This window comes from Lolium rigidum, chromosome 5 (genome assembly GCF_022539505.1).
Source record: "Lolium rigidum isolate FL_2022 chromosome 5, APGP_CSIRO_Lrig_0.1, whole genome shotgun sequence".
NCBI lineage: Eukaryota > Viridiplantae > Streptophyta > Magnoliopsida > Poales > Poaceae > Lolium > Lolium rigidum.
Window position 1 is genome coordinate 257,953,110 of NC_061512.1, and position 12,951 is coordinate 257,966,060.

The window sequence follows — 12,951 nt, forward strand, 5'->3', positions numbered from 1 at the left end:
TGCATTCCACAAGGAAAACGATGAAGAGATCCCAAAGTACATACCAGGAGACAACACTGGATGCACTCCTGCAGTTTCGAGAAGTAGCTGGCAGACAAAAAGGATCATAGAAGAACTGCACATTGTAGGCAATATTTCCATATCCAGAGAAACAACTGAACATTGTATGCAATATTTCCTGATCCAGCCAATGTGCCGATCCCGGCTGACAATTGGAACATTCAGAAACTCAATCCACAAGCAAACAGAGAACGCCAACACATTCCACAAGCAAGATCAACCAAGTTAACACAAGGCTCAAGCACCATTTTCCTTTCAACATTTTCGACTACTACCATGTATTGATCTCTGAGATGATGATGTTTTAAAACAAGCCACGGGTACATCGATAGATACAGCCAACAAACAGAGACAGCAACATAAAGAAAACTACTAGGAGAGCTAGACTAGGAACTTCCCCACTCCGATCCAGGGCAGACGACACTGACGAGACTAGAGCCACTACCATTCCGTTCAGTCCTAGCAACAGCAGCAGCAGCAGCCTGAGACAAGGGGAGGGACTACTACGAAAGCTACACTACCAACAGAACCGCAACCAGCATCCATCGTTCGGGGACACCAGAGACCTGACTTCCTTCCCCTTCCGCTGCGGCTGCTTTGCTGGGACGCATCACTCGTCGCCCTGCACACACACAGCAAGTTTCAGAGAAACGAATCAGAGCCGGATTGAGAAAGTTGAGCTGCTGCCAAGGGAAATTGAGAGGGTGGGGATCGATGGCCTCACCTCGCTGGCGTCCTCCTCGTCGTTGATCTCGGACTTGGACTTGTCAGAGTCGCCAGACGCCTCCTGCAACTCAAAGACATGGGAACAACACAGGTCAGTGCAATGTTCATTCAGGGTGTTGCGAGTCTGAGGACAGTGCTTGAGCAGAAGCAGGGTGGAGGGAGGTAGTACCTGTGGGTTGTTGTAGGCATCCATCTTCTTGGCGTACTCGGCCTTGAGCTTCTCGGCCTTGGTGACGTAGGGAGCCTTCTCCTGGAGTTTCAAACAGCACAAAGTTACTTGGGAGAAGCAAGCAGAAACCAATCGGTGAGCACAACTAGCAGAAGAGCATTGCAGAGTAGGAACTGAGTAACAGATCTGATGCAATGACCGGAAACTGTACACGTGCATCCCAAATTCGAATACAAAACATGCAGAGATGCGGAAATTGAACTGAGAGACATGCCAGCACAAGACCACCACGAATCTGAAACACCATGTCGACCCAAAATTTGAATGCATCGCCGCCTAACTGACGATGCAAACTCGAATTCGAACAGGAATAACAACTAGCTATACGAAATCGAGCAGGATGTTTAGCCTAGCAGCAGCAGCAGCAGCACGATGTAGTGTGACGGCACTAGAACAAGCCCACCCCCAGCAGGCAGGAATCCCCAAAATTAGACCCAACGCATAGCATGGCACCAATTCAAAAACTGTAGCAGTGAGTTCAACTTCAAATCGCATAGCCATGAGTTCAGATCGAGACCAGCAGAGTAAGCAGCAGTTGGAGAGGGGGCTGGGGAACTTACAGCATCGGTCAGGGACTTCCACTTCTCACCACCGGCCTTGCCAACCTGCGAATCGCAGCCAAAACACGAACCCGAATCAGGACGCAACAGAAGCATCGCAAGCAGATTCGAACGACGAAACAAACGACGGGTATGAGATGGGTCTAGAGGAAACGGGCGCTTACCACGGAGACCTGCTTGTTGTTGGGGTTCTTCTCCTTGTACTCCTTCCTGAAGCCCTCCCTGCACGAGACACCAGAAAAACTCGCTCCGTCAGAACGCGACGCAGGCAACCCCACCACGGAATCCAAACCGAAAGCCGAATCGCGAGCAGAGAGGCGGATCTGTGGGCGGGGCGCTTACATGAAGACGAAGAAGGCGCTCGGGGGGCGCTTGGGCTTGTTGGGGTCCTTCTCGGCCTTGCTCTTCTTCACCGCGAGCCTGCACCAACACCACCAACAGCAGATCGCATCAGAAACCGACGGGAAGCGAGAGAAACGGGCGAGCGAAAGCACGAGAAGGGGGGAGCGACGGGGTCGGGGTGGGTCTCACCTGTCGCCGCCGGCGCGGGAGGCCACCTTCGCCTTCATCCTCGCAGCAACCTGAAACAGCACCGAAACCCGAAACAGATCAGAAACACCACCACAAACCCGAACCACGGCAGCACCAGAATCAAACGACGAAACGGATCTAGAATTGGAAGGAACGGACGGCACCTTGGGATCGGAGCACGAGCGGGGCGTGGAGGAGGCGGGCGGCGCTGGCTCTCTCTCCGGCGAGCTCGTCGTGCGGTGCGGCGGGTGGGATGGGAGTTGAGGGAAGGAGGAGGGAGGCGGGCCGGGGCCGGCATTTATGGGCGGCGGAGGCGGGAGTTTGCGCGGGATCTCCCGAAAATTTTCGGGACACGTCAGCGATCCGGCCACTAGCCTCCGATTGGCTGTGCGGCCTCGCGGCGGTTCAGCGACGCGATTCTCACGGTACCCGCGCGGTTAGGGCTTTCTGGGCCCACTTGTCATTGAGCTTGTTGGGGTTTTGGGTAGTTTCGTTTATGTGCAAGGAGGAAGTTTTTACGGTGTGTTTTCTGTGCGCGCCTGTGCTTCTTTGGAGGACGGTGGGAGGGGCAGTTTGGGTACTCCGGGTGAATCTACGGATGTACTAGAAGCTTTTGTGAAAACGTCATTGGACGGAAAGGATGGCCACGGGCTTGTATTCTGGGACATACGTATTCCTCGGACGAAAGCATGTAGGGGTGTGTTCGGTTTGAGTCACGGGGTGGAATGGGACGGGTCGGACCTGCACCTGGACCTAATTCTCGCGTTCCGGTAGAAACTGGAACCGGAATCCACTCGTTTCCCAGAATGGAATATTCCCCTCAGATTCGGAATTTCCTCATTCCACCGAATCGAAAGAATTACCTGGTTCTGCTTCTCTCTCCACAAACTCTGTTGTCCTCTCGTCCCTCTCTCTCGCAGAAACCTGCCCTCTGTCTCGATCTAGACCGGCGGCCGGCGGGGCCGCCTAGCAACAGGGCGACGACAGATAATCCGCGGCGGCGTGGAGAAGGTCGCAGACAGCCGTGGCATCGCCGTCTCCCTCCGAGCTTCCTACCCCGCCCCGCCCGACGACCTTGCCCGCCTCCCAAGATTCCCCATCCCGCTTCGGCCACCATGTCCGCCGCCCCGAGCTCCGTGATCGAGGTCCTCCACCCCGTGTTTAGGACATCGGCACCACCTCGTGGACGGTGGACCCGCCGCGATAGAACGGCGGCGCGGCGAGCGGCTGGGCCGGCGGCGGCCGGAAAAGCGGCGGTGCGGCGTGCGGCGAGCGGCTGGGCGCATGGCAGCGGAACGACGCCGAGCAATCAATTTGCATGTCGATTGACCATAGCGGTCAATTTGCAGATGGGAATTAAATTAGATTTTTTTTCTTGATTACTTCTCATTCTGCATCTCCAACCGAACGCAAGGATGTAATCAACCCATTCCACTTTTTACGCCTACCGAACATAGGAATGAAACCAACCCATTCTTTAAGAACGAGATCATGACATTCCATTCCATTTGGTTCTCAAACCGAACAGACCCTAGGTGTCTCAGCAGGAATGTGCAGTTTGGATGAAAATATCCTTCGCATACCCGAGGCAGTCTACATAACAATTCAAAAAATAAAAAAACAGGGCAATTCAAAAAAAACTGAACATTCCAAATACAATATTGTTTTCACTCTACTTCACTCCTTGGACAGTTGGGCCAGTAAGCATGTACATCTCCATGGACTACTTGCATTGCTCAAGCTCAAAGAACGTATGAATATACTATGAAAATGACGCAGCCACCCATCCTTGGTGCATATATATGATGCGCCGACTCTTGAGCATGCCATGAACAGCGGAACAATGCTACACTCACATCCCCTCTCTCCCATTCATTTCCTACTTTGTGTCACCATCTCCATGGTTCCCGCCAAACTTCTACTATGACAACCATCTTGCAATTTCCGGAAATTTTATTGTCGTCACACAAGTCACTAAATTCTTCTAGTTCATATTAACAAAAAAAAAATGGAGGTATGCACCTACATTCCCTTCTCGTCTTGTAAGTAAAAAACCCAAAATCGTGGCTTTAAACAAGTACAATGAGTACATCTACGACGGGACTACAAAATGGTGCTTGCTTATTTATGGTAACCAACTACCACTAGATCTGCTTCCGCATACGTCAAAACTATGTCCAAAGTCGTGTCCGATATCACTTATGGGCCTACCCAGTTAAATTGGGAGACATCTAACTTCACATCCCACATGTGCATGCATAATACGACGAAATAGCATATGTTTACAAAATGCTAAACGGATGCCTAACTCATATTTGTTCAGAGCTTGTTAGGTTTCTTTAGTTATGTATGATTAGCTCTCTGGTCTTTATTAATTATTATTTATGAGAGTTGTTTCAAATAAATAGATTGGTGTTGAAGAAGAGTAAAATATTTCATGTTTATAGTGCTGCAAAAGTAAGCTTGTTTAGACTGTGGCTTAGACTTTAGCATGTCATGTTAGATGTTATTTTAATTGTATGCTTAGTAATTATTGTTGTAGCATGACTTGTCTCAAATAGCTAAGAGTGCTTAATGTGTCATTTAAAGAATCATGTGTTGTTTCCATCATACAAAAGCATAATATTGTGGTATTCTCCTTTGATGCTTTATTTGGGTTGACATAGGACATGCTTACACCATGTTATGACTACAAATCAGTCACCTCAAGCCTCTACGATCATTTAGTTTTTGACTTGTAATATCGCTCTATGCTTTGATTAATAATGTTTTGTCGCTATGCATGATTATGGTCATTATTGCTCTCTTAGTTGGTCGCTCCCAGTTTTTTGCTAGCCTTCACTTGTACCGAGTATGAGCTCTACTCGTGCATCCACTACAAGAAAAGTTCTAATACTCAACGTCCAATATTCGTCAGGTATGGCCCCTTTTTTGTCGCATATGGGCATAAGCCGACCATATGCGGATTTTTCGGTGCGTCGCGGTTGGGCGCCCTTCCGCCACGGAAAATCAGACCGTTGCAGAAGTGTTTTCGAGAGGCCGTTGACTGCTGACATCATGCAAACTGCCACGTGGCAGATGCCGTTAACTGTCAGTTAACGCCGTTAACCGGCTGAAACCCCGTGGTAGATGGTAGCCGATGAGTCTAGTGATATGTTACACAAATAACAACTTGCTCTTTGCTTGCGCTATGTTGATAAAGTGGGAAGAATATGTGAGAGGTTCCTTGGAGTAGTTCATGTTTCCGATACTACCTCATTGTCTCTTAAGGTTGCAATTATATCTTTGCTAAAATATCATCATTTGTCTCCCACTCAAATCCGTGGACAAGGATATGATGGGGCTAGCAACACGAAGGGTGAGATTAAGGGGTTGAAAACATTGATCATGAAAGAGTCACCATCTTCTTATTATATCCATTGCTTTGCACATCAACTCCAATAGGTTCTTATTGACTTGGAGAGGAGAGAGTATTCACTCTTCAAGGCTTTGTGAGCCTTGTCTAGTTCATCTAGATCCTTCACAAGTTTCTCATGATCAACACCAAATTTGGCCTTTTTTATTTTTTAAGGACTTTAGTCTTAGCCCTACCAAGATCTCTAGATTTAGTGAGGTTTTTAATTTTATCTTGAGGCTCTTCAAGAGTTTCTAGCCTCTCTTCAAGAGAAGCTATAGATTCTTGACTTTCCTCAAGAGCATTTTTAAGAGCATGTATTTCAAGAGAGTCTTCTCTCTCTCTATTTGACATTTTTTCTCAAGAGTATCATTTAGTTGTGCTAAACGAATCATGAGATTTGAAACATGCTTTCTAGTGTCACCTTGTAAGTTAAGAATGAACTCATCAAAATCAAGCATTTCTTGTTTCACTTTTAGACTAGCAAGACCAACCCCTAGATCATTTGATATGTTAGGCATAGAGGGGTTAGGAGATGATACCTCGGAAGATTTAGCCATGATGCAACTTTCTTCCTCCATATGAATGTCTTCATTGAGGAATTCACTTGGTGATGAAGAGTTGGTGGAGAGGGAGGCAATCGCAACCAATCCATTTGAGGTTTCATCTTCTTCATCATCAACATCATCATCTACGGAGGTATACTCTTCTTGATTTGATAGCACAATAGATGTGTCCAGGGTGTCTTCGTGCGCGCGCTGGCGTGTCCTGGGCGTGGTGACCACGTCGGGGCACGTCACGTTCTGGCGAATGCCGACGCTTCCTGTGTCCTTGGCGTGTACCAGCGTGATCAGTGAGGTGAGGGCGCTCCAGTAGACATGGTGAGAGTGACCAGAGAGGGTTAGAGATGGAGTTGGCATGATGATGTCAATGGTGGCCGGCATGGTGTTGTCCTAGCAGATTTTATGCATGAGCCAAGGTCTCTGATGCTTGGCTTTGTTCCCTGGGTGTAAGGAGTAGCTGGTGGTGACATAGGCTTGATGGTGGAGGCTCAAACATGCTGGATAATAGCATGTGTGTAGTTGGTAGATTGTTGCACATAAGGTGCTCGATGAAATGGCCGCAAGAAGAAAAGATTTGAATTTTTTATTGAATTTTGGTGGGTTGTAAACATATAATAAATGAAGTCTACTGGTGGTGGTGGTGGTCAAATTTGAAGTGGTTTGCAAAAAACCAAAATGCATATGATCTTCATTTTCAAATCTGGTTCCAACTTTGCTTGATGATATATTTGAATCCACAGAGAATTTTCATAAGGTGGTTTGAGCAAAGTTGTTCACTTTTATGTTGTCTTGGATGAGGTGCAAAGGTTTGACAAAGTTTAGTTTAGAAATCTTGAAATAACAGGGCTCAAAGTAGGCATCAGGTTAACTTTTGTCAAAATGACCATTAGTGTATGTGAGCTCATATTTCATTCAAATTTGATTTGTTTTGAGTTTTTTGATTCCAAAAGTAATATTAGGTGTTTAGTAACCAAACACAACCAATGGTGCAAGCCCTAATGGTCTAGGTTCAAGATTTGGAAAAAAATGGTCATGTCCACATATGTGTATTGGAAAATCTTCTTATTTCCAATTTGATTTGGTTTTTCTTGATCTCATTGAGGTGGTTGAGGTTTAATATGATATAAGAAAACAATCCAAGCAATGGAAACAAGTTTGATGGTCTTTGGCTCAACTTTGTATTTTTTTGGCCATATGCACATAAGTGCATTTCATATTTTTATTTCCATTTCTTTATTTATGATCAAAGGTCATGGTTTAGGGTTTATTTAGTGTTAGATTGGGTTTAGTAAGGTTTTCAAACCATTTGGGCAAGGTAGAGGTGCTTAGGTCAAGATTTATACACATAGCCATAGGCACATATGCCTCTATCTTATTTAATTTCCTTTTATTTTGTTTTAACTAGGATGATGAACAGAGGGGTGAGGTTTAGGGTTTAGTGGAGTATCACCATGGTTCACCTCTGTTTTGAAAAGTAAGAATGGCATTAGTCAATATTTGCATGCTAGGGCTATATGCCCACATATTTTATTTTATTGTTGTTCCTTCTTATTTGATACTATTTGGTTGTGAGAAGATTAGGGTTTAGGGCTTTGGAATTAGGTTCAATGTAATAAATAAGCAATCAGGGCAATATCCCAACATATAAGCATGCTTACTAGGTACCAAACTGAATTTAATAAAAGTTTTTGTTGGTTCTCATTTTTGGAAAAAGGAAATTCATTTTCTCTTTGTTTTAAATTTTTGGGATGTTACAAACCCTTCCCCCTTAAACAAATCTCGTCCCGAGATTTTAAGAAAAGTTAGGTTCCTAAGAGAGATTGAGAATTTTTGACTAACAGGAAGACATACTTGGCATGGCCTGAGGTGCTTCATGTGCTTCTGCTGCATTCATGTGGTAGAGGCGGCCGTTATTGTTGTTCTGGTTCCTTCTACCTGCGAAGCGGCGCTGTTGCTGGGCAGGTGCAGTAGTGTTGGCAGCAATCCTGGCCAGCTTCTTGGGGCACTCATTGGAGTAGTGACCCACAACTCCACATTCATAGCAGTTTACAGTTGACTTATCTTTGGGGTTGACGGGAATGGCATTGCTTCCAGTCTTCGGGCCAGTGTTGGGGTTGTTGTTGTTACCATTGGGGTGGTTGTTGGTGTTGTTGGGGTTGCTGTTGTTGTTGTTGTTGTTGTGGTTGTTGTGGTTGCCTCCGGGCTTCGGGGGTCCTCCGTTGTGGTTGGTGTGGTTGGGACGATAATTCTGAGCAGGGGGCTTGTTGTCTCTTGAGGCAAATCCTCCAGAGGAGTTGTTGCGGTACTTCTGGGTATGGTGGGGTCCATTCTGGTTCATCATTCTGCGCTTGCGGTTCTCATTGGCCTGATGCAGCTTTCCTTCCATCTGTATGGTTGAATCTACCAGGGCTTCTAAGTCAGCGAACGGAATGTTCACTAACACAGTTTGCATCTCGTCATGCAGTCCGTTCAGAAATCTTTCCTTTCTCTTTTCATTGGTGCCGGTCTCATCCGGGGCGTACCTTGACAGGGTAAGAAACCTGTCGCGGTATTCCACCACAGACATCCTTCCTTGTTTGAGTTCACGGAACTCGTCTCTCATTTTCTTGATCAGTCCTTGGGGCACATGATATTTGCTAAACTTCAGCTTGAAGTCTTCCCAGTTCATCATTTGTCCGGCATTCATTGCGCGGGCACTTGTCCACCAGGCTCTGGCAGGTCCTGACAGGTAGTGGGTGGCAAACAGTACTTTCTCGGCGGCTTCTACTCCCGCAACTTCTAGGTTGTTCTCCATTGTCTGGAGCCAATCATATGCGTCAAGTGGCTCTTCGGTCTTGCTAAACATCGGAGGGTTGGTGTTCTGAAAGTTCTTTAGCTTTGATCCTGGGTGATCATGGTTTCCGTGGCCTTGATTGTTTTGAGCTATCTGCTGCAGTGCGGCAAGGTTGGCTTGTCGTTCAGCTCTCGCGACTTCGCGATCTTCCATCATCATCTGGATCATCTGCATCATTGCGTCCTGGTTGGCGTTGCGGTTGGGTGGGGCCATCTGATCATTGGAGTAAATGATAAGATAAGAGGGAAATTTCTATGGTTTGTTTGAGTTAAATTCAAAAAGTTTCAAAACTTGAGTAGTGTTGAGGGGGGTAGAAACCAACAACACTTTTTCATTCATACCAAGCATCACACATTACAAATCTAACACACCGTTGGTTTTAAGAACCATTCATTCGCTCTACGATACAAGGGATCCTGATACAACTCACACCTACTTAAGTGCTTTAATGATACTACTCTTCAGGGGGGAATTCTTCGTCTTCACTGTTGTGGTGTTTGGCGAAGGGCGAGGGCGTTGTCCAAATCCCTGCGGGTTTTGTACAGCCTGAAGTCCTGGTGTGCTACATAGGGGTTCATCTTCGTGTGTGGTGGCATGGTCATCGATCTTTCCATGGAGTCATGTCTTGGGTAGTAGATGAAACGAGTGTTCCGGATCTTGTTCTCATTTTGTCCACACAGACGGGTGATTGCTTCTTGCATAGCTCTGACTAGTCCTTCCTTCCAGGTGTTTCCCGTTACAGACAACCATATGGTTTCCCATACTGGGGCTCCAAGCTTTCTTCCTAAATCAGCAGAAACTTCCCACCGAGGTGGTCCTCCCAACTGATTATTGCGGGGTGTTCCGAAGAACTCGGGGTACGGGTGGCCTAGGTATTCCACTAGTTGCTTCAAATCCTTTTCGAACTTCAGTTCTCCTCCGTGACCAAGCTGATAGCACTCCCATTGGTATTCCATCTGTGAGCAATTAGGATAAGTAAGTTAGAGAAGTGATCAAGTGTGCAAAATTTTATGTAGGATTACAGATGAAGGTAGAGCAGGGGTTTCTTATTTTGGAAAAGATCTCAAGGGTAAGAGTGAGAATAAGTTTTCAGAAATATTCACTTCATTTGTTTTTGAAACTAAAATTTTCAGGACGTCCATTCTAACTAGGGTCTCCTAAGGTCAACAATGGCTCTGATACCAACTTGTCAACACCCGGATTTTTAAGTCCAGATGCCTATTATGCCATTCATCGCAATCCCCGGAATATTGTTTTTGCGAGGCATAATAGATTGATATCACAACACATCATTCATTACATCACATAATTGTCTTACATAGAGGGATCACATGATCCAGTCTTAATACATCATAGTGGATCTAGAGATCCTATTACAAAACACATAGCGGAAGCGAAGTAACGGTTGTGGTCCATCTATTCCACAGGCAACTGTTGACGTCAGGAGTAGTCCTAGTTGTCGTAGACGTCCTGATGTCCATCTTCCTCGTGATGCTGTTCTCCTTCATAGTCTGGCCATTTGAATAGCCAGGGACAAAGCCATGAGTACTTTAAAGTACTCGCAAACTAATACTAATGTAAGCACTATCAACTATAGTAAGGGGGATGCTAAGCTCTAGGTTTATTTGCATAAAGCCAAGTTTATTTCATAAACATTTAGTAAAGATGCTTGAATCGCTAGACTAACTCAAGTGGGAACATTAGTGTCATTCCCACAACTCTGTTGTTATTCAAGTCAAAGTCACCATTTCAAATTCAAATCACAAGTCACCCTTCACATGTCACATTTTTGAAAAGTTCTGATGGAACAAGTATGGCCTTTCCAATCGTCCGTAACCGTGGACACGGCTATTCGAATAGTTCTACACTCTGCGAGAGGTCGTACACTTGTGCCACAACATTTGCAATAATCCGTCGGGGTTAACTAGCCACTGATTTATCACACTCCGTGTGCGGACTACCAACCATAACCTTTCACTTACATACCCTAGTATAGGCACCTCTCCCCATGAGCTTGGCCTCCCAGTGAAGACAAACAGTCAGCATGGGAACTGCACAGGGCTTGGGCCGGACATTCACCTCATTTCACGTCATTTCACATCATTTCATATTTCTTTGGAGGCAGCCCTTGGCATAACCCCGATGACGCTTGTTTAGAGGGAACCCATACTAAGATACATAAACTTCTAGTTAAGCCCTACCCATATCAGGTATTGTGGGGGTACTTGCAAAATTGGAATGGTATCGCATCTGAACCCAACCATCAGTTTTTGTAAAATTCATCCTGTCATTCACCAGTCATATTCACCTTCAAAATCTCTCAATAGAATGACTCATCATTCCAAGGTTTTCAAAGTCATTTCATTTCCTAAGTTCCCATCTAGTGTAGTCACTTTTATTTATTTAGCACTAGCAACTAGTCATGAGGGGTACTAACTTAGCTTGATTGCCATAGAATAACTTCGATGACCTTGTTCTATTCTAGACCAAGTGAATCATGAATCAAAAAGTACCTTAATTAAATAAAGTAATAAAACTTGAAAGTAACACTTGTAATAAAACTGGGATAGGCTTAGTAAACATGAAATGAAAAGGTGGGGTGCTTTGCTTTTGGAGAGCTTTGCACGTTGCAAGGGTATTAGTTTGCAAGAGTATAGCTTGCATTAGTGTTAGCTTGCATTAATAATAGCTTGCCTTGGTTGGAGTAGTGATCAAAGTTCTCTTCCTCTTCAAGGTAGACCTCCTCCTCCTCGGTGTACTCCTCGGTACTAGCGTCTAAATACGAGTACGATACACACAATTACCACACAAAACCTAAGTACTATACTAAGCACACACATAAATCACTTCTACTAAGCTATCAATCAACATGCTTATTAGGTGAGTTGATTTAATTTTATTCTTAAGAAAAATAATTTCCTCTCATTATAAATATTAATTTCTATTTATTTTTCGAGAGGAAATAATTTCCTCTCATTGAATATTACTAAGATTTAATTTCCCTCATGAATAAGATGGGACCTAGGTTGACTAAAGTCAACCTCTTCACACTTATCGTTTAAGAAAATGATTTAAATGAGGTGAGCACCTCATACCATTTTAATACACATTGCAATGGTTTAATATCATCAATTAATTTAATATGAGTTTTAATTGACCATGGTCTCTACCTCATATTAACTTAGTTGAGACACGATTTAAATGAGACCAAAGCATCTCACATGATTTAATAAGTAGTTTTGAACAATTTAAATACTACTAGGAAAATTATTTAAATGAGGTGAAGCACCTCATGCAATTTAATCCTAACATGGTAAAGGTTTAATATCATTAAACAATTCACATGAAACCTAAATGACCAGAGTCTCTACCTCATTTTGAATTGTTCATGACCAGATTTAAATGAGAGAAATACTCCCATAAGATTTATTAATAGTTTTGGACAATATCTTTGACTAGAAATAGCCATAAAGTCCTTTAATTAAACTAGGCCATGATCATTCACGGTAAGCATGGCATATTTTTGCAGAAACAATTAGTATAAGTGAAATGTGAATTATAGGAGTTGGAATCAACTCAAAAGCATTTTTGGTTGATTTTTAAGAATTAATCTAAGGCAGAAAAGTCCCTGCCTTGTTATTTTTGTCACATTATTTCTATCAATAATCTAGGGTTGAGACCAGTGAGGTTGTTTAGATAATTTCCTCAGCTTTCCAAATATATAAAATCTATTAAATTTGGCCAAGTAGATTTGATTCTATTTAAATTGGAAAATGTATGCAGTAAGTAATTTGATAAATTCGAAATATTCCAAATTCAAACGCATGGGCTCGCGCGGGAAAGGGTTTGGGCCGCAGAGGGGGAAAAGGAGTTGGGCCAGCCCAGCTAGCGTGCCACGCACGCAGCGGGCCGCCTGACGCCGGGGGTCCACACGTCAGTGGCTAAAAAGCACCGAAACGGTACCTGGTGATGTTAGCCGTCGGATTAGGGAGCGATCAGACGGCTGTGGATCGTCGTTGTCGACAGGAGAGGGGAGCGTGCTGCGCCGGTGAGGT

The 12,951-nt window shown here is 44.6% G+C and overlaps 1 protein-coding gene across 1 annotated transcript; it reads right to left on the bottom strand.

The window, feature by feature from the left end:
• Positions 1-336: 336 nt before the first annotated feature.
• Positions 337-2,290, bottom strand: LOC124658000 (HMG1/2-like protein). The gene is made up of 8 exons (XM_047196452.1): positions 2,271-2,290; positions 2,107-2,156; positions 1,918-1,995; positions 1,740-1,797; positions 1,576-1,620; positions 956-1,036; positions 785-847; positions 337-682 (listed from the first exon to the last, which is right to left on the bottom strand). Exons 2-8 carry the CDS (start codon positions 2,142-2,144, stop codon positions 671-673), a joined length of 375 nt encoding a protein of 124 aa, XP_047052408.1. The 5' UTR covers positions 2,145-2,156; positions 2,271-2,290; the 3' UTR covers positions 337-670.
• Positions 2,291-12,951: the final 10,661 nt, after the last annotated feature.